A 26,649-nucleotide genomic window follows, 5' to 3' on the forward strand; every position below is an offset into this window, starting at 1 on the left:
GCCCGAACTCAGGAAGCCGGTTCTCTGAAGCGGGATCGCCCCGCCGGCCAGAGAAAGAGCGCGACCTCCGAAAACTGAACACGGAGCACGATTGCTGGACTAGGCGGCATCTGCCGAGACAATGGGAGCGGGAGCCGGACAGGAGGCGGGGCCCGGGGCGGGGCCCGGCCAATGATGGTAAGGAGCCGGCCTCAGGGGCGGGGTCAAGGGAGAAATTAAGCCAATGTACTGGGGAAGCTCGGCAGCGGGGCGGGACTCGGCAAGACTAAGGAGGCTGGGGGAAGGGCGTGGCCTTCCTCGGAGGCGTGGCTATTTGGTTCGCAAGGCGGGGCCTGGGTGGAACCCAGCCTGTGGCAGTTGAGAAGCCAGATTAAAGGAGCTCTTACTAGTGCAGTGTGAAGCCCGGCCAATGGAGGGGGAACTTGGGGGCAGAGGGGCGGGGCTGGGGCGGGGCCGGGAGGAGCCGAGTTGAAGCAGGTGGCCAGCGCGCCGGAGCCCACGTGACACGGCGGCACGCTGAAGAGCTCGTGGCCGCACGAGGCTGCCGGAGCGCCGTGACTGGAACGTGGTGAGCACGAGCTCGCACACGCCCAAGCCTCGCGACAATTTGCCCTCCGAGACGAGCCGTTGGGCTCGCGCCTGCGCACCGCACGGCTCGCGCCTTCCCGCGTTTTTCTGGATTCTTCTGCCACCAGAAGGGAAACGGCGGGCGCCTGTGCCGGACTGTGGGGCTGTCGGGGGGAGGGTGACAACAGAGACCCGAGGGACCCGCGGTGGTGACTTTTCCTCAACGCTGCTCGGCCAGAAGTCGCTGTTCCAGGTTCAGACAGTGAGGCTCCTCTTTGACCCAGGCGGTCGCCCTTCCCCGCACTCCGGCCCTGAGAGAGGACTCTCCCTTCTCCATACCCTCCTCCACAGAGGCCAGGAATCCCAGACCCAAAGGCTGATAGTCGCTCTCCTGAGCGGTTAGACGGCTCCTCCGCCCAAATAGCGTAGCCCAGCGTTGAGTAGAGATCGCCTCTTCTGGAAAAATGGAGAATGCGAGCTTTCCGTGACTCCTTCAGTGTTTCCGGCCTGGTTCTGATGGCGCTTCCAGCCCCAAATCGTTAAGCGCGTCGCAGTCGGGTCCTTGAGGAGTCCCGTTCTAGCCTTGTAGAAATGGAAGTCTAGGTGCTTCTGTGAGGGGGTTTGGGGGGGGTTCTTGTTTCTCGTTTGCACCCTGTGAGCTGGTTTCCTTTCACGGGCAGTTGACTCCGAATCCTGGGGATAGGGGTGTGTTTTAAGCTGCTCTGGTGTGTGCCTTCCTCGGTGCTTGGGGAGTGACTCCAAACCGGAGGCCGGCGTTGGGGCCCTGGTGTCTTTATCGCCCTGATGCCTTAGGTCGGGACTGTCTCCGTCTATTTTTTTTTTTCAGTTGAAGTAATAGACGATTTACAATGTTGTGCTAGTCTCTGCTGTGCAGCAGAGTGACTCAGTTATACACACACATACGTTTTTAAAAATATTCTTTTCTATTATGGTTTATCCCAGGAGAAACCATAAAAGCTGTGCTTTTCTTTTTCTTTTTTAATTTGACGTGTAGTTGATCTACAGTGTGTTCTCCGTCTTATTTTTTGTGGGCCCCCCACTCCCCGAGTTCCAAAGCAGTTCCCTTGGAAACAAGGGGGGTCGTCAGGGCTGCGGATGGAGACGCGGTGGGGCAGGAAGCCTTCCCCCTTCTCTCGCTCTCTCCCGCAGCTGGACCACCATGCCCACCCTGCGGTCGTCCTCCTCCCAGCTGCATAGCTCCTCCTCCCCGAGCAGCGTGTCCTCCCCGCTGTGCAGAGCGCTGGGGACTGGGCCGAGGAGCCTGTCTGCGTCTTCTAGTTCGTCTGTCGCGGTGCCCTGCGATGACAGGGACTCGGACCAGACTTCGGAGGGGTGAGTCGGGTTGGTGGGACATCGTTGCCGTGTCCGCAGCTTTTCCCGTTTTCATTTAACAGACGGGTAAAGTGGCAACACGTGTGTGACGTATGAAAAGCCAGGAGATGCTATACTGGTTCAGAACAGGCTGGATTTCGGCTGTCCTACGTGTTGGAGGCGTCAGGAATAATCCATCCTGTTCTGAATCCATCATCCAACTTGTCTGAACCTTTCCTGAACACTTTTGTATGTTCACGGACAGCCTCTGGTGGGGGCCCACAGATGGGGGAAAGGGAAAAGAGTTCTTTATTTGGTGCCTGAAAACTGGTGTATACTTTTTAGCTGGTGTCCTGTAGTTCTTTTGTTTGGGGTTTTATAAACAGGTCCTTATCTGTTAACATTTATGAGCTTATTCTGTGAAGATTATATGAGTATGTCTTGGGTTTTAAAAAAATCTTTCCAGGAAAAAATTAATCAAGGTCTGATTTATCCCCTGGTAATTTTTTTATTGTGGTATAGTTGATATACAATGTTATATAAGTTTCAGGTGTACCACATAATGATTCACAATTTTTAAAGGTTATACTTCAGTTATAAGAATATCCCATGGTAATTTTAATTGGTCTCTTCTGAATCATTTCTATTTGTCCGTGCTGCTGTTTGGCACCAGGTTATGTCTATTTTGTAAATTTAACCCTAATCAACAAGACGTGAATTTGTTTTCAAGGGGTAAAATTTAACACCAGGCACATATTAATCTCTGGTTTGTGTATTAGTAATACATGACTTCCTGAGCCATTTTTCTCTACTCAGCAGTGATCCCCTCACTGCTTACATGAATATCTTTTTTTTATGTGAATATCTTTTGATTCTCTTAGTCAGAGAGGATACTAAGAAAGGGTTGTCCTTCACCTACCTCAGTTCTTCATTCTTCATCTCCAGTGCTTTATTCAAGTGAAAGTTTTCCCTTAAGACATTGTGCCTACTTCCTGGCAACAGTAAGCTCATCTCCTCTTAAAATCTGAATATATTTTTCTCATGGAGAGGGGTGTAAAGTTAGAGACAAAAAGAAATTATAATTCATTTACCCTTTTATATATAGGGACTAGGGTGTTGTATCTAAGCAGAACCACACTTCCTCATAGGGATAGTGAATCTTTGTCAGCTGGTGAAGGCAGTGACTTCGAAGACAACTTGAGACGAAATGTAAGGAAGAGAGCAGCAAAACGACCACTCAAAACAACCCCAGTGAGTCAGTTTTGTTTTGTTTTGTTTTGTTTTTGAACCTGGTCTGGGAAGCAGCAAAAGAAAACCTAGAAGAGGTCAGCTGATATGCTTGATGAAAGGACAAGGCTTAAAAAGTGTTAAGGGACAGAAGTAGGAAGAAGGCAGATTTTGAAGAGCAAAGAATAAGAGAAGAGGGTATTAGGGTATAGAGGAACAGGAATGGGGCTTAGGGACTTTTAAAAGGACAAGAGACTAGAAATAATAAAGTTTACAATATAAAAATCAGCTATTTCTAATCTGAGTCAGTAACTCAAACTCTGTTGTGGAATTGGCAGCTTAAGCCTACTTGTGTGATGAGACCAAGTGTTAACGTCACTTTGACTTTTTAAAGATATTCATGATCTCTTTACACTTACTAGGTGGCAAAACGTCCAAAGAAGGGGTCCCGAATGGTACGTGCTCATGGTCAGAAAGAGTCAGAGCCACCAGCCAGTGATCTCTTTGATGCTGTGAAAGCTGCCAAAAGTGACATGCAGGTAAAACAGAGTGTCTCACCTTTGTTTCTTGATACCTTCTCACCCCTTGTTGGGTGGAAAGATAAGTACAAGTGCCTACAAACTTGATTTAATATAGACACTTTAGTGAATGTAACCTGTATCAGGAAAGGCAGGTAAGACCACAGAGTGAATCCTTGGAGTGATTGATATAAGGGGGATCTTACATGAGAGGGAATGTTCCTTTCCTAATAGTCTCACAGAACAGGATAGATTTTGCCTTGATTGATTGACGGAGGAGACAAGGAGAGGCATTGGATAATGTAGAAAAGAAGCTTGGACTTGGGTGGCAACTTCCCACACATTTTTTCTCTTCTTACATTTCTTTTTCAATAATTTTATTGTAATTCTATTATCATCTAAAAACATGTAAGGCATATATGCACTTAAAAATTTTTTTTCAGTGATCACCCAGGCCTCTAGCCCCAGCTCAAGAAATGAAACCTTAATGGTGCTGTAGAGACCCTTGTGTATCTTCCCTCCACCTTACTCCCCCAGTTCCCTCACCACCCAGAGATAACTACTAGAATGAATTTTCTGTTAACCATTCCCTTGCCTTGCATTATAATTTTATCACCAATGAATGTGTTTTCCTTAACTTAAGTGAATGAGTCATTCTTTAGTTTTCTGTGACTTAAATTATTTCAGTTGTTTGAGATTCACCCTTATTGATGTATAGTGTGGATTTTTATAGTTTTTAGAAAAATATAGAATTTTCAAACATACGGAGTTTTTCTATTTTTATTTTTGTTACTGGTTTCTATGTGTTGGAATTCTTTGGGGCCTGGGTTGAAGATGGGTTGTTAAGAGAGGAAACCTACGTTTGCTTCTGGTGGTTGAGTGAGGACACTCCAGAATCACTTTTAATTAAATTATCTGATTGAGGGTATTTTGATTGTAGAGGTAATGTGGATCTGGACTGCAAATCCAGATATGGGAACTGGCTTATGGTTTTGAATTCTCAAGGGACAATTCATTTTTCCCTATACCCCACACTAAGGTCATAACAAGCTAGTTTTCTTGCTGGCCCCATCTTACCTATAGGTTTATTTCTCATTCTTGCTTTCATGAGGGTGTGACTCTTTGCAGGAGTCTCCTTTTGGACTACTCTTTTTGGAAGCCCTTTAGGCTCTATCTCCTATGCTCTGCATTCCATGCAGCCATCTGGACAGAAAGTTAGCTTCCTAACTTTCTGTCTGTAGTTAAGAGACCCCTCAGAGCAAAAGTCAGCTTGCTTATCTCTCAGAATTGCTACCTTCACTTCATTTTTGACTTTTATGGAATTTTACCTTTCATTCTGGTTTAGCAATACATTTTAAAAGATGTTTTAATATTTTAATCAGAAGTTTAGATGCTTCAGTTAGAAAGCTTATACAGAATTTCTAGTCTGTCATATTGCCAGAAATAGAAATCATCCACATTGTTTTCCTAGTCCTTGGTAGATGAGTGGCTGGATAGCTACAAGCAAGACCAGGATGCAGGATTCCTGGAGCTCATTAACTTTTTCATCCGGTCATGTGGATGTAAAGGTGAGGAAACTCCTACCCTTTTCTAATCCCCAGCCTTTGCTCCTATATTGTAAAACTTTTTCTCCTTTTAGATGTGTAGGATTAGGCATTTCCTAAATAAATGGAGAGGGAAAAGCATAAGAAAAATTTCACTTATTTAACTAGTATCAACTACATTGTTGATAGGTAGATAGGGAAGTGATCCAGTAAGGAAATGTATTGGTTTGGAGACAAGACCCTTTGGAGAAAAATAAATAATCATGCTAATGTGATGGTATGATGTTTACAAATTTGGAAATGGACCATCAGACTTTTACTCTTCCTTTCTCTAAATGAAATAATCTTTTATTTTCTTATTCCTTATTTCTCAGCCACTTCATCTCATATTTCTCCACTGAAGTTGTGGGGCCCCAGGTCCTCAGAGGCCATGACCTAACTTTAGTCTTATAAGACTGCAGGTTGTATTATAAGAATCTGGCATAGTTTTCTTTGTTTTTTGATTGTTTGGAATATTTTTTTTAACCATAGTTTTCCACTGTTTGATTCCCTTGGGTTTTCTAGAGAGGTTGCCTTATAGCAGGTACTCAGTTAGATGGTAGCAGATTTATGACTAGGATTCAGGTCTTCTGATTCCCCACCTAAGCTCTTTTCAGTACATTTCCTAGCTCATCTTCAAATGTATATGTTAAATGGTCATAGTGTCCTGTTATTTGCCTTCTAAGTACCTCATCTCCTCCATTCCTCAGGCACTGTGACCGCTGAGATGTTCAAGAAGATGTCCAACTCGGAGATCATCCAGCACCTAACAGAACAGTTTAATGAGGTGGAGGAAGACAGTCCAGGATCCTCTTGCCACTCTTTTTTCAAAATACAAGGCCCATTATCCTCTTCTTTCGGATTCTGGGAAATAGGATAGCTTTTAGAAAGAGGAGTTTAATCTCTTGGGAGCAAAGGGGACCTATACACGTTATCTGAATATGCCTGTAGAGTTGAGAATGAGATATAAGAGATACATTTTTACTATACTATTGGGTTTTGACATCCAGTCCCTGTGACTTTGTAGACCTGGTAATAACTTTTCCATCCTTTTCATAAACTCTTTTACAGGACTCAGGAGACTATCCTCTGACAGCTCCAGGCCCATCCTGGAAGAAGTTCCAGGGCAGCTTCTGTGAATTTGTGAGGACGTTGGTCTATCAGTGCCAGTATAGTCTCCTCTATGATGGCTTCCCTATGGACAACCTCATCTCTCTGCTCACTGGCCTCTCAGACTCCCAAGTCCGTGCCTTCCGTCACACTAGCACCCTGGCTGGTAGGCAGTCACTTTTATTCTGTATATGTTCTCTTGGGGGTTGGTAGAACTTTCCTCTGTTCTCCAATCCTGGATCTTCTTTCCTACCTGCATTCTAGCTCTTTACTTCAGGGTCATGCTTCTTTTATCCCAAACCTCCATCCAGTTTCTCATTAGTGGAATTGTAAAAAGGAGTGGATTACAGTGATAGTTTCCAACCTTAATGTGTTTCTTATAGCTCACCACTGGGAATATGCTAAGGATTAAAGGAAGCCCAAAAGAGTTAGGGAGAGAAAAAATCCACTCCAGAACAGTGAGTCTTAGGATTTTAGGGTCACCCTACTCTAGCTATTCTTTTTCACTGCCCTTTTTTTTCCTTCTTTTTTGAACCTACCCTCCCTCCCTCTGACTTAAGTAATGATCTCTTTATCTTGTTTTTACTGACTCAAAGCCATGAAGCTGATGACCTCCCTGGTAAGAGTTGCCCTCCAACTGAGTCTGCACAAGGACAACAATCAACGTCAGTACGAGGCTGAACGAAACAAAGGGCCAGGACAGAGATCACCTGAGCGACTGGAGAGCCTGTTGGAGAAACGCAAAGAGGTGAGAAGTGTTCCCTGCCTCTTCCCTCCTCTCCTGGCTTCCATCACAGCTGCTGCAGCCCACCTTATCAGTCCCCAAGCTTCTCTCTGCTAAGGCACAGTCCCCCAGGCAAGCTTTCAGATCATGAATGATGGAGTCTGGCAATAGTTTAATAGACCCCTCCGGTCAGAGGTTATTGCATACTCACTTTGTTTCTGGGATGTGGGCTCAATAGAGCATTTCTAGTTTAGAGTAAATTTTAGAGTTCTCTATAATTCCACTTTTGCTCAGTTTCCATTGTCTGCATTCATTATCACAGGTGTTTAAATGTTGTGCCTGCATCTTGTGCAGGGGGTTAAGCATTGACTTTCTTGTCAAGTGTGCAGTATGCAGGTTACCACAGGAGTACTGAAGGCGAACCACTGATGTGGTAGGCCAAGTTTTCAAGGAATGGATAGGACACAGGCCTTTCAATCTCTCCTGGGTTTAAATTCTGTTCCAGTTAGCTACTAGCTCCATGGCCTTATGTAACCTCTAAGCTTCAGTTTCCTTTCCTTTAAAAAGGGGATAATTCTTTTTGTGAAGATTAAATGAGATGAATAAATTGCCTAGCTGGGCACATAGTAGGTACTTGCTTTGTTTCCTGTTAAACTTGAAGAAGACCACTGGAGGACATAAACCCCAACAAAATCTTTTACACTGATTAAACCTTCAAACAGCTGTGTCTGTCATGAGACTAACACTGATTTTCCCCTCATTCCCCCTAAGTATTTGAGACCTCCCCAACCATGAGGTTGGCAGGACTCATCATGTCTAACTATGCCAGTTGACTGTTTTCCAGCTCTCACCAAGGATATCTTCCATGCTAAATCATTAGAGAAAAATCTATGCCTTCCTGATTCTCTTTTGCTGTTTTCACTGTCAGTATGTCTTAAACGTCATGTGTACTGGGTGTGTCTCAAATCTTAAATTATATACATTAGGGTGACTCCTATTATTTGGACTTCTCTGGGCTCTTGCTTCATCAGTTATCGTTTGGCTTTCTGTCTTTAATCTCTCCCTCCCCACTGTTTTCCTCTCTCCACTTACAAATGTATATAAGCCCTTGAATCTTCTTTCATTCTCCTGTATAAGCTACTCCATTTCTATCCTTCCTTTTAGTATTTCCTTACTTCCTTAATATCCAACTGAATCCTTTCACTACCTAGCTTCTATCCCCATTTTTTTCTTTCAAGTTATTTTCTCCAAACCAGTGACTTCTTAATCCCTATAGCCAATGACCTTTTTTCAGTCTCCCTTTTCAACTTACATAGAATTTGGTACTGATGACCCACCTTTCCTCCTTCCCTCCCTCTCTTTTTTTAACATTTTATTTATTTATTTATTTATTTATTTTTATTTTTGGCTGTGTTGGGTCTTTGTTTCTGTGCGAGGGCTTTCTCTATGCGGCAAGCAGGGACCACTCTTCATCGCGGTGCGCGGGCCTCTCACTATCGCGGCCTCTCTTGTTGCGGAGCACAGGCTCCAGATGCGCAGGCTCCAGATGCGCAGGCTCAGTAGTTGTGGCTCACGGGCCTAGCTGCTCCGCGGCATGTGGGATCTTCCCAGACCAGGGCTCGAACCCGTGTCCCCTGCATTGGCAGGCAGATTCTCAACCACTGCGCCACCAGGGAAGCCCCTCCCTCCCTCTCTTTCCTTTTCCTTTAAATAAGAAAATTTTCAAACGTTCAGAAAAATAGATAACACTGGTAGAATGAACACTGCATATAAATAATCTAGATTTAACTAGATTATTTAATTTAAATCTAGATTTAACTAGATTTAAATCTAGATTTAACTAATATTTCACTACATTTGCCTCATCTATTTTTTTTTTTTTTTTACTATTTTGTACTAAATTATGGACATACTGGTATTTCAACCTAAAGACTTAAGTGTGTCATCTAAAAAAAATGTTACTACATAATCCCAATACCATTTTCATATCCAAAAATATTAACAATGATTCCCTAATATTTTGTAATTGCAATTCATATTTAAAATTTTCCATTTGTCCCCAAAGTACCTTTTATATCTGGTTAATTCCAACCAGGATTTAATTAAGGACTATGCATTACATTTGGTTGTTGTGTTTCTTAAGTCTCTGATACAGAACCTCTGCCCACCCCCCATTTTCCCCCAATATATTGATTTATTGAAGAGTTGGGGCAGTTGTCTTAAAGAATGTTCCCTTGTAATTCTGCTTCCTTGTTATCTGTTATTCATCTAATCTAGGGTTTCTCAACAATGGCATTTAGGGAGCTGTCCTGGCATTACAGGATGTTTAGCAGCATTTCTGGCCTCTATCCACTAGATGGCAGTAGTACCTTCCCAGGTTATGACAACCAAAAATGTCTACAGACATTGCTGAATGTCCCCTGGGAGCCACCAGTTGAGAACCACTGATATAATCTCCTCTTTTTTTGTTAGTTCCGCTTCTTTTGTCAAACAAACTGCATTTATTAAAAATTTTTTCCCAATTGTTGGTAGTCAAAAAACATGTATAACTACCAGCTAGGGCCTCTGAATAGCCAAAGATAGTCAAAATAATGAGACACAGAAGGGATATTATTTTTTCCAAACACAGATCTCTGAGGCATTAGTTGACTATACGGCTTCTTCCAGAATTAGAAGGTTTAACCTTTTTCTATTCTGATAACGTATTGGCTACATTTTCTTTTTCCCTGCTTTTGACTGATGAGTTTCATTACTTTCTTTTGCAAACTCCACCCTTCTCATCAACTTTGTATTTTAGATGTATCTATTGACTGCCTGATTTCACCGGCCTATCCACTGTCACAAGTGGATGAGTAGGTGATATTCTTTTCCAAGGTATCTAATCCATAGAAAGAGAAAGTTAGAGGCCTGTAACTTTCATACCTTACTATAGATGTATATTTCTCATGTGGGGGAAAAATGACTTGGGGAGAAAGAAGTATTATGAACGTGTGGGAAATAAAGCCAAATGTCCTGAAAATTAAAAAAAAAAAAATTAGAAGGTTTAAAAGGGAACAAAGGATACCAGAGGTTCAGACTGTGTCCTCTTATTAATAGGAAGTAGGTGGATGTCATGCTTTTCTTATATTTTTGTGGCCTTATATTATTGGGGGACATGAGAGATTGACCTGTTACTCCCTGTCCTCCAGCTCCAAGAGCATCAAGAGGAGATTGAGGGAATGATGAATGCCCTCTTCAGGGGTGTCTTTGTACATCGGTACAGGTGAGTTACTGGGCTCCTCTCATTGAAGCAGCTGGTCCTCAGTTATGGAGTCTGTGGAAGTGTGACAAGGTCTCCTCCTAACCCTGAGTTATCTGGTTAGTCCCACAGCTAGTGCAGCAGGGGCAAAAACTCTAACAACAAATGTTCCAAATTAGGTTTAGTTTATCCCCGCCTACAAAGGATTGTGTAAACTCTTCTGGGAGAGACGATAAGAGGGTAAGGCATTGCTGAGTATTCTTCTGCTCCAGCTTTGCCTGAGACCTCCCCTCCCCCATCTTCCTGGGGCTTGAGCCTTGAGAGGACAAGAGCAGAGAGCCAAAAGGCAGGGCCTTTCTGAGGGTGTACAGCTCGGCAAGCCTTTTCCTAGCCCACTTCACTGCGCCTTACACTGTGCTAAAGGCAGGGGAGTTTTATACTGTAAAGAACTTCTTCCTCAGTATTTGTGTCTCACTCTTACCTAGATTTCAACCTCTGCCTTTCCAGAACCCTTTAGCTGATGTAATCTTATCTTGAAGTGGAAGCAAAACAGACACGTGGATATATTGTACAAATACAGGGAATATAGCTTATATTTTATAATAACTATAAATATAACCTTTAAAAATTGTGAATCACTATGTTGTACCTGAAACTTATATAATATTGTACATCAACTGTACCTCAGTTAGACACACACACACACGCAGTTTGGGCAACAGCTAAATTAAATTCCAAAATCAGTTTTTAAAAGGGGCATGGAGGATAAGTTCAACTATTTTATAGGTTGGTTACAGAAATAAAGTGTTCACTTTTTAAAATACTCACATTGGGAGGAGGAAATGAAAGGCCTAGTACCTGGTGTTTAGTCAAGAAAATAGATTCTCCTGTGACAGAGAGATATCTGCTGGGATGGAAAGTGAGTTTGGAGAGAAGGTAATAAGGGTCAGTTTCTCTCTGTGCCTAGGGATGTCCTTCCTGAGATCCGTGCTATCTGCATTGAGGAGCTTGGGTCTTGGATGCAAAGCTACAGTACCTCTTTCCTCACTGACAGCTATTTAAAATATATTGGCTGGACCCTGCATGATAAGGTGAGAGTTGAGTCAGTCCTCTTCCCTGCCCTAGGATGCTTCAGCTTTTCCTGGTACTGCCACTTAGGTGTTTCACTAGTGGTCAGTGATCAGCTCATCAAGACACTGAACCTCGAAACTCCCCCAGTATTTGGGAGGGTAGGATAAGTTAGGAGAGAGAAAGATATATCTCGGCGATTAAATGCCTCAAAACCACAGTCGAGTGGAGAAAGACTTTCCCTATAGAAAGGCGAGAAAGTTATTGACAGGGTGGTAATGCAAGTGCTAGGGTGGTAGCCAAAAGATCCTTTTAATCATGATTGCTAAATTCTGCTGTGATCCTTTTGGATTTTAAGTGAGAAGACAGCTGTTCATTGTCTCTGAGACATTTCAGAGTCCTCAATACAGAGGACACCCAGGCCCAGAATGAGTAATCTGAGAGGGAAGTATGGAGGCCCAGTGGGGGTGAGTAGAGGAGGAGTCGGCCACATTTCCCTTCTCCTCAGTAGCATCGAGAAGTCCGTCTGAAGTGCTTGAAGGCTCTAAAAGGGCTGTACGGCAACCGAGACTGGACTGCACGCCTGGAGCTCTTTACCAGCCGCTTTAAGGTAAAATCAGGACAGTGCTCCTGTGCTTGGCTCTGTCTGTGGTTCCCATTTCCCCACCTCGTTTATCCATGTCTGTTACTTTTATATATCCATAGATATCCCAGTGTCTGCTTCTACACCCTGTCTTTAGGAATCCCTCAGATTCTAAGAAAACGGTGTTTTGGGGTGGATACAATGAGCTATTGAGCAATGTTCTCCTTCTTACAGGACCGGTTGGTTTCCATGGTCATGGACCGAGAGTATGACGTGGCAGTGGAGGCCGTCAGGTTACTAACACTTATCCTTAAGTGAGTCCTGGGAAGTGGAGAGGCAAGCATCTCAGACTTACCTTTTCAGCATCAGACAGGCCCTTCCAGAGTCCTATCCCTCCACGGATTGTAGGTTGACTCTTGTTTATATACAGGTTGAAAGACAGAGGTCACTCCCAAGTTGCAGGATCTCCAGGGGGCAAATTTCCTATCTTCTCTAACTCTTCATATCCCTCTGTTTTCCACTCTTCCATTTGAAAGTTCTTTGTGAGTTAATCCTTGTTGGTTTTCCCTTTTTGTTTCTAGCCTTAGTTGTGCTAGAGGACGACATCTATGTCCACCTGCTTCTTCTGCTTTTCTCCTGGCAGGAACATGGAAGGGGTGCTGACAGAGGCAGACTGTGAGAGCATCTACCCTGTTGTGTACGCCTCTAACAGAGCCCTGGCCTCTGCTGTAGGGGAGTTTCTGTACTGGAAGTGAGTGGGCCTCTTTTCGTTTGTTCCTTCAACACCATCATCTGTTGTTTTCTCTCCATCATCTGCTGCTGCTCTTTCTAAGGACTTCCCATACCTATAAAGTCTCCCTTGGTGTCTCCTTCCCTTCTCAACGCCTTGGGGCTTTCCTTAGCTCTGCGCCTCTTTTTCCTTTAATCCTCTCCTTGGACTGTTTCTTCCTTCCATGGTAACTGTTGCACTGCTTACTTCCTTCCGTGCTATGCCCTTTCCCTGTGTCCCCTCTACCAGGCTCTTCTACCCTGAGTGTGAGACAAGAACAGTGGGTGAGAGAGAGCGACGCCGAAGTCCGTGCTCCCAGAGGACTTTCTTCCACCTTCTGCTGTCCTTTTTTGTGGAGAGTGAGGTGACGTATGGAAAGGAGCTGTTGGGCTCTCATGCGTAAGACCTTCAGGTAGAGAAGGATGGGAGCTGGCACTGCAGAAAGGAGAGAAATGGTTCGTTAGTAGCCAATTCCTAGAGTTTTAACATGTGGCTTCAGTAACTTAACATCTGTCTTCTTCCACAGCTCCATTACCACGCTGCATACTTAGTAGACAGCCTGTGGGACTGTGCGGGGCCTCAGCTGAAGGACTGGGAGAGTCTGACAAGCCTGCTGCTGGAGAAGGACCAGAGTGTGTGCCACCTGGTAGCCAGGGCAGGGGACCTCTCATCTCCTAGTAGGAAACCAGGAGAGATTTCTCTCCTGACTTGTGAAAGGCATAGGTGTCTTGGGCGGTGGGGCGGTGGGGCGGTGGGGTCCTTGGAGATGGAGGGTGGCCACCCTGTGATTCTGTGTTTTCCATCCTCCTGCCACCTTAGACCTGGGCGACGTACAGGAGAGCACACTGATAGAAATCCTTGTGTCCAGTGTCCGGCAAGCTTCCGAGGGTCACCCGCCTGTGGGGCGGGTCACGGGGAGGAAGGTATGGCACGAGTGGCAGGGTAGGTTGGTTAGCAATATTAAATCCAGGCAGGTATTGTCCGTCCTAACCCTCAAGTCTTAGGTTCGGGTGCTCCTTCCTCTGCCCCTCAAAGAATTCCATTTCCAGAGAAAGAAATCTGAAGGGAGCTGCTGAGTTTTCCTTCCTGGGAAGATAAGATTGTTGGGCAGAGGAATACATGTACACACACTTTTACCCCCACCCCCAAATGATTGTAATTCCAGGGCTTAACCCCCAAAGAACGTAAGATCCAAGCCGATGACAAGGTGAAGCTGACTGAGCACCTCATCCCCCTGCTCCCCCAGCTCCTGGCCAAGGTAGAGGTGCCCCACTGCTCGGCCTCTGGGAATGAGCGGGTGGAAGGAAGTGGCCTCCAGATTAGCAGTATAGCAGGTAATAAGTAGGCTTCCCTCTCAATCACCACAGTTCTCAGCTGATGCAGAGAAGGTTGCTCCCCTGCTGCAGCTTCTCAACTACTTTGACCTCAACATCTACTGCACCAGGCGCTTGGAGAAAGTGAGAGAGGAGGACACGTTCCCTATACTTTGCTACTTTCGTCCTAGGGCCAAAGGTTCTACTGCTAGTATCCGGTTTTTCTCAAGAACCTGGATTCTAGAAAAACCAATAAGCCCTCCCTTTCTGAGGCATTTTATCCTTGAAGTTTAAAGCTTTCGACCCTGTTTCTTTTCTCCCCACCTCTAGTCCCCTCCGGAGGAGTTGTCCTCCCCGCCCCCCCACAGCACGGTCTTCTCCCACCTTTTTCTCTCTCAGCACCTGGAGCTGCTCCTGCAGCAGCTCCAAGAGGTGGTGGTGAAGCACGCGGAACCAGCGGTGCTTGAGGCTGGTGCTCATGCCCTCTATCTGCTCTGTAATCCGGAGTTCACGTTCTTCAGCCGGGTGGACTTTGCCCGCAGCCAGCTTGTGGATCTGCTAACTGACCGCTTCCAGCAGGAGCTTGAAGAGCAGCTGCAGGTTGGGAGTGGGGCTGCATGACAGGACACCCCAGACTTGTGTGGGAGAGGCCCCAAGATGGGGGTGTGGATCTGTGAGTTCTTGGGAAAATCCCATTGTGGACCTTCTTTCTTCCTCAGTCGTCCTTCCTAGATGAGGATGAGGTGTACAGTCTGGCAGCCACTCTGAAGCGCCTCTCTGCCTTCTACAAGTGAGCAGCTCCCCTCCTGCTCCCTCTTCCGTTCCTACCGCTGTCTGTGGGGTTGATTTCTCTCATTCTCTTCCAGTGTAACGTTTTTCTCTCCCCGCCCCCCAAAGTGCCCATGACCTAACCCGCTGGGAGCTCTATGAGCCGTGCTACCGACTCCTCCGGAAGGCTGTGGACACAGGAGAGGTTCCTCACCAGGCAAGTAGACAAGTTGGAGACGTGGAGGCAGGAGAGGAGTTTTAAGGGCCATGTCCTAGGTGGCCACCTCACATGCAGTTTGAGTCCCAGGGCTGTGGAGCGGATGAGAGAGAGAGATCTTGATCATGTGTGTCGTTCCTTCCATCCCAATCTCGGAAGGTGAATGTACTTTCCAGCACCTGAAAACAGCCATTCTCTCTGGTTTCTGGGGAGTCAAGGATAATATTGAGCGGGTCTAGGAGACTTTAAATAAATTAGGGAGAGGTGGCATTCCTACTCATGATAGAATCCTCTGAAGACTTCCAGAATCAGTTTTTTTCTACCAGAAAAGGAATTGGGTCTCTCCTAATCTCATTTTCTCTCTTCTTGTCTGCTTTTTTCTTTTTTTCCTCCTTTGTGTGTATCTGCCTGTCTGTCTCTCTCTCCCCACCTGCCTCTTACTCCTGACCCTCATTTTGTAACATTTGGTTGTTACAGGTGATCCTGCCAGCCTTGACTCTTGTCTATTTTTCCATTCTCTGGACACTAACCCACGTTTCTGGATCAGGTGCTTCCCAGGTGAATATGGGTCTGAGTAGGGGGAACGGGAATGGAGGAGCCCGTGTCTTCCTTCATTTCTCCCTGCTGAAGCCATTGTCTCCACAGAAGCAGCTGTTGAGTTTGAAGGGCAGGATGGTGACCTTCTGTGAACTCTGCCAGAACTGCCTCTCGGATGTGGATCCTGAGATTCAGGAGCAGGTGAGCGTTTACTTAAGTGAGCGGATGTCAGGACGCGAGTCATTCCCCCCACCCCGACCCTGTGGTCTGAGGAAACCCCGTTCTGAGGGGAAATTAGCAATGTAATTTCTGTCTTGGTCAATATTCTGTCCTTTTTAAGCGTTCATTTTTTTCCCTGACAGGCTTTTGTATTGTTAAGTGATCTGCTGCTCATCTTCAGCCCTCAGATGATTGTCGGGGGACGAGAGTTCCTTAAGCCCCTTGTCTTTATTCCTGAAGCCACTCTCCAGTCTGAGCTGGCCAGCTTCCTCATGGACCACGTCTTCATCCAGCCTGGAGAACTGGGCAGTGGTACAGGGGCTCTATACCTGGGGCTCAGGCATATAGGGCAGGAGGTCTGAATCTGTGATTCTGATGTTTCCATTCTCCACTTGATGTGAACCAGGTCATTCCCAGGAGGATCATTTACAGATAGAGCAGCTGCACCAGCGGCGCCGCCTCCTGGCTGGGTTCTGCAAGCTGTTGCTTTATGGGGTGCTGGAGATGGACGCAGCCTCGGATGTTTTCAAACACTACAACAAGGTACAGCAGGGCGCCAAGCTGAGCACGGCCATGGCTGCAGATGCTGTAGCACTACAGAAAGGAGGGTTGGGGAGATGATGGTATCAGGCTTAAAAGGAGAAGCAGGGGGGAAGGCCAATAGTTTAGAATAAAGGGATAAAGAAAAGAGACTTAGTAGTAAATAGTTAATGGAGAAAAAACTGTTAGGAGGAAGAAACTCATTGGAGGGAAAGTATCTTATTCTTCTTGTCCAGACTTTTTTTTTTTAATGTGAATCTAGTCTATGGAATGGGGTAATGTAAGAAAGGGAAATAAGAATGGAAGAGGGTTCAATCCTCACGAGATACCTAGATATATACCTCATTTCCTCAACCCACCATTGTGTTGATTTCTGTTCATTGAGTACGTACTATCCCAGGCACTAAGGACACCTCAGTGAACAAAATAGTCAATGGTTCCTCCTTCCTGGAGCTTCTGTTCTAGTCGGGAAAGACAAATAGCAAAGGCTTCGGTGCTGGATGACACTGGGCTCTGGCACGCTTACTACCCTTCTTCTCCAAGAAATGGGCTCAGGGCAGAGTTTCTTCCCTTATTTGCCTAAACTGATTTCTTTGGGGCTTTGTACCTGTTGGTTAGAGGTGTGGTCTAGTATGAGTTGTTTTATGCTTAGGTTCACATTTCCCTACCTAAGGCTGTTTTGGAAGGAGATACGGTTAGGGCTGTGAAGAAAGAAACAAAACAAATAGTTTTTTCCTGTGGTCAGACAGTATCTTCTCCACTTCCTTTCCATCAGTTCTACAATGACTATGGTGACATTATCAAGGAAACGTTAACTAGAGCAAGGCAGATCGACCGAAGTCACTGTTCCCGAATCCTGCTGCTGAGCCTCAAGCAGGTACGCCCTTCCGCCTACAGTGCCTCAGACCTGACGTGCCCTCCCTGCAGCCCACCCACAGCCGTCTAGAACGTGAGATCCTTCAGAGCAGGAAGTTTCTGATTTACTTTGGCTTTTATTCCACATGACAGTCACCTTCACAGTTAGTAGAGCCATAAAAAGTATTTTTTTAACTGTCTGGGCAGTTTCCACGCCAACCCCATAGAAACTCCATGCCAGTTAGGACATGGGAGCACCAACAGTAAAGTGATAGGGAATTCCTCATTCTTTTTCTAGTCTGTTCTCTCTCAACCCCTTCAGTTACTACAGACATTTTTATTGTTACAGAGCAGGGTGAAGCCTCTCTCTTGCAAGGGGGTCAGGAATAGGGTCAGTGTCCTAGGAGGAAAGAAAGAGTAAAAATAGCAGATGGTGTCCCAAGCCCTTTTGGATTTCTGGGCAGAGAAGGGAATGCTATACTTCCTTGTTTCTATCTTGTTCCTCCCTTTCCCAAATGTGCCATGTCCCCTGGACACAGTTATACACAGAACTGCTGCAGGAACAGGGGCCCCAGGGCCTGAATGAGCTTCCAGCCTTCATCGAGATGAGGGACCTGGCCAGGAGGTTTGCCTTGAGCTTTGGACCCCAGCAGCTACAGAACCGTGACCTTGTGGTCATGCTACACAAGTAAGGAAGTATTGGTTGGAAAGCAAGGTACTTGAATCTTTCTAAGAGGGCTGAGCCAGAGGCTGGGTTCAGGGAGGGCTGGGAGTGAGGTCTCAGAGGGGGAGGGTAAGCATGCCGAGGAGTCGCAGTAGAGTTGGTGAGCGGGTATCCTTTGGAGACAGGCTGGGTCCAGGGGAAGAAGCACTTGGACAGGATGCCTCAGCCCTGGGAGGGAAGTGGGAAGGGACTATCTTCCTAAAATGATTTTGCTCAACCAAGGGAAGGCATCAGGTTCTCCTTGTCTGAGCTTCCTCCAGCTGGCTCCTCCAGTCAGCCCCCAAATCTGGCATTCCTGGAGCTCCTTTCAGAGTTCTCCCCCCGACTCTTCCATCAGGACAAGCAGCTGCTGTAAGTTAGGGTGGATAAAGATGGGGGTTAGAGAAGAAGGGTGTGGTGAGGGCCTGTGACCACTTCAGCCTCTCCATCCCACCCCTTTCTTAGACTGTCCTACCTGGAAAAGTGTCTGCAACGTGTCTCCCAGGCACCTGGCCGTCCCTGGGGTCCAGTCACCACCTACTGCCAGTCCCTCAGCCCTGTAGAGAGTACAGCAGAGGCCAACCCTCAGGGCTACCCCAGCTCCAAGAAGAGGCGCATTGAAGGTAAAGTGCTGTGAATGCAGGTATCAGGGTGCTCAGTGCTACTTCCTTGATCGCCACTACCTACATAAGCAGCATATTGGCTTTTGCCTCCTTCAAACTCTTGCGTTTGGTCACATAAGTATTTCATTGATCACCTACTATCATTAAGGGTACTCATTTTCTTCAAGGTTTATCTAGCCAACTAAAAACAGCGAACTTCTGTGAAAAATGAAGTAGAAACTAATCATAAAACCAGAGATGGAACTAAGAAATCTGTACATTTAGGATGCCTCTCTGTGACATCTTGTTATTTTCCAATTTTTAAAGATTTTTATATAACCTTCATGATTTTTTAATCTTCAGATCACTACCTGTCTTACAATTTACGTGTTTTTTTCTTTAAACTGATTTTCTTTTTTTTTTAATATAGTCTCATCTTAAGTGGTTATATCCTAGAAATCATAAGTTTGAGGTGTTAGTTTGTGCTTTTTAGTGTACATTTTAAAATATTAGTAGTCATTCGCCATTCTCCCCATTCCCTCAGCCTAGGCAGTATAACTAGTGTACTTCCTGTCTCTGGGTTTGCCTATTCTTAGACATTTTGTATAAATGGAATCATATGGTATGTGGCCTTGTGTGTCTTCTTTTACTAAGCATCATGTTTTCAAGGTTCATCCATACTTAGTATTTATCAGTACCTCATAACTTTTCATGACCAAATAACATTCCATTTGTGGATATGCCATATTTTATTTATCCATTCATCAGTTAATTGACATTTAGGTTGTTTCCGCTTCCTGACTGTTAGGCATAATGCTGCTGTGAACATTCATGTGTAGGTTTTTGTGTGGATGTAGGTTTTCACTTCTCTTGAGATATACCTAAGAAGTGAAATTGCTGGATCATACAGTAACTCTATGTGTAACTTTATGAGGAACTACCAAATTGTTTTCCAAAGTGCCTACATCATTTTACAATCCCAACAGCAATGTACAAGGGCCCCAGTTTCTCTACATTCATGCCAACACTTGTTATTGTCTTTTTTATTTTATCCATCTCCTAGTGGCTGTGAATTGGTATCTCGTTCATTGTAGTTTAAATTTGCATTTGTTTCCCTGAGGACTAATGCTGTTGAGCATCTTTTCACATGCTTAATTGGCTATTTGTATATCTTCTTCAGAGAAATGTCTGTTCAAATCCTTTGCTCATTTAAAAATTGGGTTGTCCTTTTCTTGTTGAGTTCTTTACATATTCTAGACAAAAGTCTCTTATCAGATGTATGGTACAGAAAAATTTTCTTCCATTCTGTGGGTTGTCTTTTAATTTTCTTGATGGTGTCCTTTGAAATACAGAAGTTCTTAATTTTGGTGAAATTCAACTTATTTTTTTTGTTGTTTGTGCTTTTGATGTCTTAAGAAGCTATTGCCTAAAGTCACAAAGATTTATTCCTGTGTTTTCTTCTAAGAGTTTTCTAGTTACAGCTAATACATTTAGGTCTGTGATCCATTTTGAGTTAATTTTTGTGTGTGTTGTGAGGTAGGGTATGAATTCCTTTTAATGTCTTTTGTATACCACCTAAGGACGTACTATATGCAAGATACTGTGTTAGGTGTTTTAGAGGCCATGAAGGATTCTCAAGCAGCTTACCATCTAATAGAAAAGAAAGAAAATACATTTATAGAAAATCTGAGTTCTGAAGTCACCAGGAAGTAATAAATTCCCAGGGATTTGACAGATGAATGCTATAGAATTCAGGGAAGGAAGGTATCATTTTAAGTTTAGTTGATCTATGAAGGCTTTATCAAGAAGATGGGATTTAAGCTGGATCTTGAAAAATGGGTAAGATTTATATAAGTTGAACAGAGGAGGAGTGAGTATCATGGGCTAGCAGAAGAGCACAAGCAGAACATAGAAAGGTAAGAGTTTGCCAAAGTACATAGATGTATAGATTGGTTTGCCTAAAACAGTTTGTAAAGGTAGGAGAAAACTGAAAAGATCGGTTCCATTGTTCATTCAGCAGACACTTACTGAGCACCTTGTGCTCAATTGTGCTGGGAATACTGCAGTGAACTTTCTTTCAAACAGTGTCAGATAGACAGTGATGCATGCTGTGGAAGAGGATGGGGAAATACTGGTGAGGCGGGGATTGCAGTCTTATAAAGAGTGATCAGGGGAAGGCCTTGGAGAGAACATGAATGCAGGGGAGAAAACTGAAGGAAGTGAGAGAGGGGGTGCCTTGTGTATGTCAGAATAGCAGACTAGAGGATGCAGCCGGTCCAGAGGCCATGGTGGGAATGTCTCTGGCACGTTCAAGGAACAGCAGAGAAGGCCGGTATTGCTGAATGGAGACTGGAGGATATGAAACCAAAGAGGTCGTAGGAGTCCAGAGCATACAAGCCAGAATAAAGACTCCAGCTTTTACTCAGAGTGAGATGGGTAAACATTGGAGGATTTGAGCACAGGAGTGACAGGATTTGCCTTAAATTTTAAGGGGTTCCTTCTGGCTGCTGTGTTGAGAACTGACCGAAGGAGAGGTAGGGGTTGAAGCCAAGGAACTGGTGAGGAGGCTGCTGTGGGGGCCCAGACAGGAGATGAGAGTGCGTGAGCCAGGGGAGCGGCGGACGTGGTGAGAAGCGGCCAGATTCTGGACGTACTTCCAAGATATCACTGATAGGACCTCATGATAAGAAAGAATGTAAGATGTAAGAAAGAAAGGAGTTGAGGATGACTCCAAGGATTTTGGCCTAATAATTGGAGGGATGGAGTTGATAGCAACTGAGATGGGGAAGGCTGTGAGTGAGAAATGAGACCAGGGCTTTGGTATGAGCCATGTTACTGCAGCTGGAGATGTTGGACAGACAGGAATCTGGAGTGAGGGGGGCAGGCAGAAGCTTGAGATGGATGTGGGAGTTGGTACTTAAAGTCATGAACCTGAATGGCTAAGGAAGCCAGTGAAGATGGAGATAGGGAGAGGTCCCAGGGCTGAATCCGTGGACATTACGCCAGTGATAATAGGTTGGAGAGATTAGGAGTCAACGTGGGGTCCCAAGGTTTATTCTCTGGGAACACAAGCTCACGGATGTGGCTCTTCCCTGTTTCGGTAGCCCTCTGCTTAAACCAGAAGCAGCTCACTCTCCGGTTGCCAGTTCAGTGTACAAACAAGGCTGTGGGGAGGGAGGATAATGGGGGTATGAACATTTACAGTTGACAGATACTAATATGGATTTGACTTATGTTTTAAAAATAGCATTACCTAGGTTTTCTAAGACATTTTGGGGTTCTTTCTCCTCCTCTGCCTTCCTGGAGCTCTGCAGGAGAGAGTCCTTAATATTTTGAGCCCCAGGTCTTCCATTTACCCTTCATATTAGAACTGTGCTGACATTGCAGTTATCTCATTTTTTTCTGGCTTCTAAAAAATCCAGTCTCCCATTTTTCTGTTTCTCCTTAACCCTCATGTTTCCTCCCTCATTTCAGGCCATTCTAAGCTTTTTCTCACTACAGAAATCTTGAATGAATAGGATCTCAGATGTCTTCATTGATTAACTGAGACCTCTCAATCTTAGGGACTCCAACCCTCTCTCACATTTGTGTTTGTATGTTACTGTTTATCTGGAATGTATGTCTCTTTCCTTCTTGTTTTCTAAGCTGTGTAATGAGATTTTCTTGGACAAGTCCTTGGTACAATTCTGTAAACCCTACTTTTTATAGTACATAGGGCTGTACTCGTTTTTAGTCGTATCATAATGAGACCATCTAGATTTTCCATTCCCTTCTTTTATAACTTTTCCTTACCAAATCCTGAGCAGGTCTTGAAAAACTAAAAGTGTCTGTGGTGGTACCTGGTCTACAGTTAACATGTGCCTCTGCTGCTTTGCAGGCCCCTCCAGGCGGCACAGAGAGGACATCTCCGCATCACAGGAGGAAAGCCTACAGCTGAACAGTATCCCACCCACACCCACCCTCACCTCAACGGCTGTGAAAAGTAGGCAGCCCCTGGGGGGATTGGAAGAGATGGAAGAAGGCGGCGGCTCAGAATTGGCATTTACTCAAGGGTGCGGCCCCAGGAGAGCCCGGCTGTGATGTCCCAGTTTGGTGTCTCGTCATTTCTGTTGTGTTGTTCCCTCCCACAGCACCCCTTCATTCTCGGGTTCTTCTCCGGTCCTTTCCCCTTTCTTTAGCTTTACATTTTCTCTTTTTCCCTCCACTCTGAGCTTTTTACTGGCTTTCATGCTGGCCACTTTACCTCCTCTTTTTACCTTTATTTTTAACCCTTGTCACTGATCCACCTTCATTCCCAACAGCCAGTCCCTTTTAGGTGCCCAGAGGTTAAGGTCCTCGAGTCCACAGCATTTCCAGACTCCACTCAACTCTTTGCATCCTGGTCTGGGCAACCGGCTGACCCGGTGAGCTTTTCTCATCATCTTCTGTCTTCACTTCAGTTGTCACCCATTGTGAGGGGGTTCTTTCCTTCTCATTGCTTCTATGCTGGTCCTTTGTGGACTTGTTTTAACCACAGAACACTTCCTTCCAGTGTAACGTGGAACCCTAGTATGTAAAACAGGTATAAGTAGAGCTGCTTTGATTGAAGCTGGAGTAGGACTCTGGAGCCCTGGTCTGCTTACTGCCCACCCTCTTCCCCTGGGGTGCCTCTGAGAAACTCTCAGGGGTCCTTGAAAACCTCTACTCTTTGCCACTGTTTCCAGGCTCAGCCTGATGGAAGAGGATGAAGAAGAATTAGAAATTCAGAATGACTTAAGTGAAGAGTGGCAAGGTACAGACAAGGTGAGTGGATCCAACAGTCCCTTCTCCCTCTAGAACTGGAAGCAGATGTGAGGGAGAGAAACTATTGTGATTCTCCTCTGTCCTGATGATGCCCTGTCCTTGGAAGCTGCCCAAGACGTTTTGAAAGAATCATAGAGTAAAGGAGGAAGGGTTTGTAAGTTGCTGTTGACTTTGCTTGGACTTTAAGGAAATAGGGGGAAAAAATTTTAAATACCAAAAAGGACTGGAATAGCACTCCCACACTCTCAATCCCCTTATAGGTATTTTTCCTCTTAATCTCCTAAGAATTAAAGGGAGTCCTAGAGCTAGATAGAGATGGAAGGTCACCCAGTCCAACCTTGCAGCCCGTTCAGCAAGTCTCTTCATAACACATGCACACAGGCAGAGCCCTCCTTCCTTCCTCTCTCCTTACAGGGCTGCCCCAGCCCCTCTTCCTCCAGTCACTCCATTTTCTACCCTTGCCTGCCTGCTTCCTCAGGAGGATATGCTGCCGGTTCAGTAGGAAAAGCATGGAATTCGAGTGAGGAGACCTAGAAGTCTTCCGTTTTACCACTTTATCAAGTTAGCTCCTTAACCCCTCTCAACCCCCTCATCTTTAAAATGGACCTTTTACACAAAATACGAAGTGAAGGCGCCTTATAAACAGAAAAGGATTGTGTGTCTGCTGCTGTTCTGCTCCCTTCTCTGCTCTTTGAAGGTGGAGAAAGGACACAGTAGAAGAGGCGAGTGGAGGTCTTGTGCTCAAAGGGAAAACCAGATAACATGTTCAACCCAGAGACTAGACAGCAAGGCCTCTATTAGTCTTTCCTAAAGTCCCCTCAGGGAAAACCCCGTTCTCTCGTTCCAAAGCTGAACGAATTTAAGGGTCTCAGTTGGCAGGCCAGGAGAGGAAGCACTTCTCTGATGACTCTGATGCTGCTGCCCACTCTGACTTTGCCCCTCTTCCCTCCCTGGCTGCTTCAGGGACCTACCCCAGCCTTCAAGCTTGCCGCAAGAGACTGGAAAGGGACCTTTTGTTGTTGTTTGCAGGTGATGGGAGTGGGGAGGGACCCTTCTGATCTTTGATCCCATTCTCTCTAGCAGTCTTCCCCCAGTGAGCATGGGCTGGACCTCTTAGATTCTGCAGAGCTGAACACTGAGGTGAGTGTCCCCAACACAGACTGGAAGGCAGGTTAAAAGGAGTTGTGCGGGCTTCCCTGGTGGCGCAGTGGTTGGGAATCTGCCTGCCAATGCAGGGGACACGGGTTCGAGCCCTGGTCTGGGAAGATCCCACATGCCGCGGAGCAACTAGGCCCGTGAGCCACAACTACTGAGCCTGCGCGTTTGGAGCCTGTGCTCCGCAACAAGAGAGGCCGCGATAGTGAGAGGCCCGCGCACAGCGATGAAGAGTGGCCCCCGCTTGCCACAACTAGAGAAAGCCCTCGCACAGAAATGAAGACCCAACGCAACCAAAAAAAAAAAAAAAAAAAAAAAAGGATTTGTGCATCCTTGGGAGATGCTGGCAGGTAGCACATGTGCCTGTCAAGTAGGTGGAAAGAAAGGCCACAGCCCCTGACCTGCTGTCTCAGCTGCCTTGGGGCTTTAGAAGTATCCTGGGGGAGGGGTGGTACAGGAAGAGAATGAGAGTTGTCCTCTGGAGGACCTTGCAGTTATCTCTTTGCCCTTTGGTCTGTTGTTAGGTCTCTGTATCTCTTACTTTCATCTTTCTCATTGTAGGATTTCTGACATGACCCTATGTCCCTCCCCATCTCCACTCCCCATCTCCACTCCCCACCTCTACGACATGACCACTTGGAAAAGGCCAATGGGAAACGGAGCGAAAGGAATCATTACTTACCCACCCCTGGTCTCTGAGGGGAAGGAGAGGTGGGCTGTGCCTTTCTAACCTGACCTTTCTCTGACTGACCTTTCTCTGGTGCTGCTAGGATAGAGCAGTCATAAGCCCCCTGTCCTTCCTGGTGCACCATGGCTCTGTCCCTCTGTTTGAGCAGAGTGCCTATTTTCTGCTGTTTGTTTGGAGGGGTGGGAGCTTCGCCTCAGTATTGGAGAGGGGCACTGCCTGTGTTGAATGGAAGGAGCCCATTCGTTTTTCTGTATTTTGGGAATGTCTTTCCTAGCCTCTTTTGTGCCTTGCTGATTTAGCTCAATAAACATGTTTGAGTCAATTCCAGGTTGTGGCTTGAGAGATTGTTAAACTGATGGAGGTCAGGTTCTTTCCTGGAGTCTTAACGCAGCTCTGCCTAGCCCTGTGGTCCCATGTACAGGTTCATTGCACCCCTGCACACACACACAGCCCGCTTTTGTACACTGGCTCTTAGGGATGTATTGCTTAGTAAGTGGACACACACACACACACACACACACCCGCTAGGTGCTTTGTACACTGGCTCTTAGGAATGTATTGCTTAGTAAGTGGGAGACTGGCTGCCTTTGAGTAGTTTATCTAGTGGAGACAGTTTAGGCTGAAGAGGGAAGGTAAGAGTAGCATCCTGATCGGTTGAAGGGTGGACCTACCCGTCCCACCTCCACTGAGACCAGGCCAGTCCACATATCTTGGCAGCCTTCACTCAATAGTTCTTTCCAGGGATAATTTCATGCCCTCATCCCAGAGCCATCTGTCATAGTTTGGACTTTTATAGAATCTCAGTATCTGAGAGTTGGGAAGAAACTTAGAAGTTATTCTGAATGACCAGCCCCAAATCCTCACCCCCACCATCTCCTTCATCCTTTCCTTCCCTAGCTAGTTCCTCACCAAGTCCTGGCAGGTTATTCTCCAGAATGTCTCTGATCTCCCTCTTCTCTCAGTGCTTGCTATCATCTCTCACCCAGACTGCCACAAAATAGCCTCTGGATGCTGGACTCCTTGAAAGTCTGACTTGTTCTTGTTCTGCTTCCTGGAACGGCACAGCACCTCTGTTCTCTCTTTTCCCTCTGACAAGCAATCAAATACATGAAAATACTGTCATCTCTTTCTACTTTCACTGTTTCCTTCTGTGGTTTAAGGAACTCTTCAGCCTCTCCTTTTAAATACGACTTCGAGTTCTTCCCTGTCTTGGGCGTCTGTTGTAATTTCAAGTTCTCACTGTGTGGTGTCCCACGCTGGACACAGTCATCCAGCTAGTCTAGGGGTTTCTGCAGGAGGATCCATGATTTCCTGTGATTAGTGACTCAGCCAGACAAGCTCATTTCTTCCTCCTTCCCCCTCCCTCCCTGCCAAATAAAAGCTAGAAGTTGGGTTGTGAGTCTCATTTTAGAAAGGCAGCCTACCAGTGCCCTGGGGATCTTTAGCCTGTATTCAGTGGAACAGTTCGAGAGAGCAGAGCTTTTCTGTGGGATCTGGGAGCAGAGTGGGAAAACTAAGGTAAAGATACAGAGGCAGAGGTCACTAGGGATC

The 26,649-nt window shown here is 45.7% G+C and overlaps 1 protein-coding gene across 2 annotated transcripts; it reads left to right on the forward strand.

The window, feature by feature from the left end:
* The first annotated feature begins 42 nt into the window (after window positions 1-42).
* On the forward strand, window positions 43-25,420 carry STAG3 (STAG3 cohesin complex component). 2 transcript variants are annotated; one of them, XM_057528682.1, is made up of 34 exons: window positions 43-177; window positions 1,738-1,920; window positions 3,048-3,150; window positions 3,549-3,665; window positions 5,116-5,212; window positions 5,938-6,014; window positions 6,299-6,503; window positions 6,934-7,085; window positions 10,250-10,323; window positions 11,267-11,390; window positions 11,879-11,977; window positions 12,185-12,264; window positions 12,594-12,701; window positions 12,969-13,083; window positions 13,246-13,351; window positions 13,539-13,642; window positions 13,885-13,977; window positions 14,087-14,176; window positions 14,432-14,632; window positions 14,752-14,822; window positions 14,930-15,017; window positions 15,495-15,575; window positions 15,663-15,755; window positions 15,917-16,085; window positions 16,180-16,316; window positions 17,089-17,190; window positions 17,708-17,856; window positions 18,115-18,243; window positions 18,337-18,494; window positions 22,351-22,525; window positions 22,775-22,876; window positions 23,177-23,255; window positions 24,339-24,395; window positions 24,972-25,420. In XM_057528682.1, exons 2-34 carry the CDS (start codon window positions 1,748-1,750, stop codon window positions 24,978-24,980), a joined length of 3,717 nt encoding a protein of 1,238 aa, XP_057384665.1. In that variant the 5' UTR covers window positions 43-177; window positions 1,738-1,747; the 3' UTR covers window positions 24,981-25,420. The 2 variants fall into 2 exon arrangements, with proteins under 2 accessions (XP_057384665.1, XP_057384664.1); XM_057528681.1 differs by lacking the exon at window positions 43-177 and adding an exon at window positions 669-829 and having other exon boundaries at window positions 24,336-24,395.
* Window positions 25,421-26,649: the final 1,229 nt, after the last annotated feature.

This window comes from Balaenoptera acutorostrata, chromosome 15 (assembly GCF_949987535.1).
Source record: "Balaenoptera acutorostrata chromosome 15, mBalAcu1.1, whole genome shotgun sequence".
Taxonomy (NCBI): Eukaryota; Metazoa; Chordata; class Mammalia; order Artiodactyla; family Balaenopteridae; genus Balaenoptera; species Balaenoptera acutorostrata.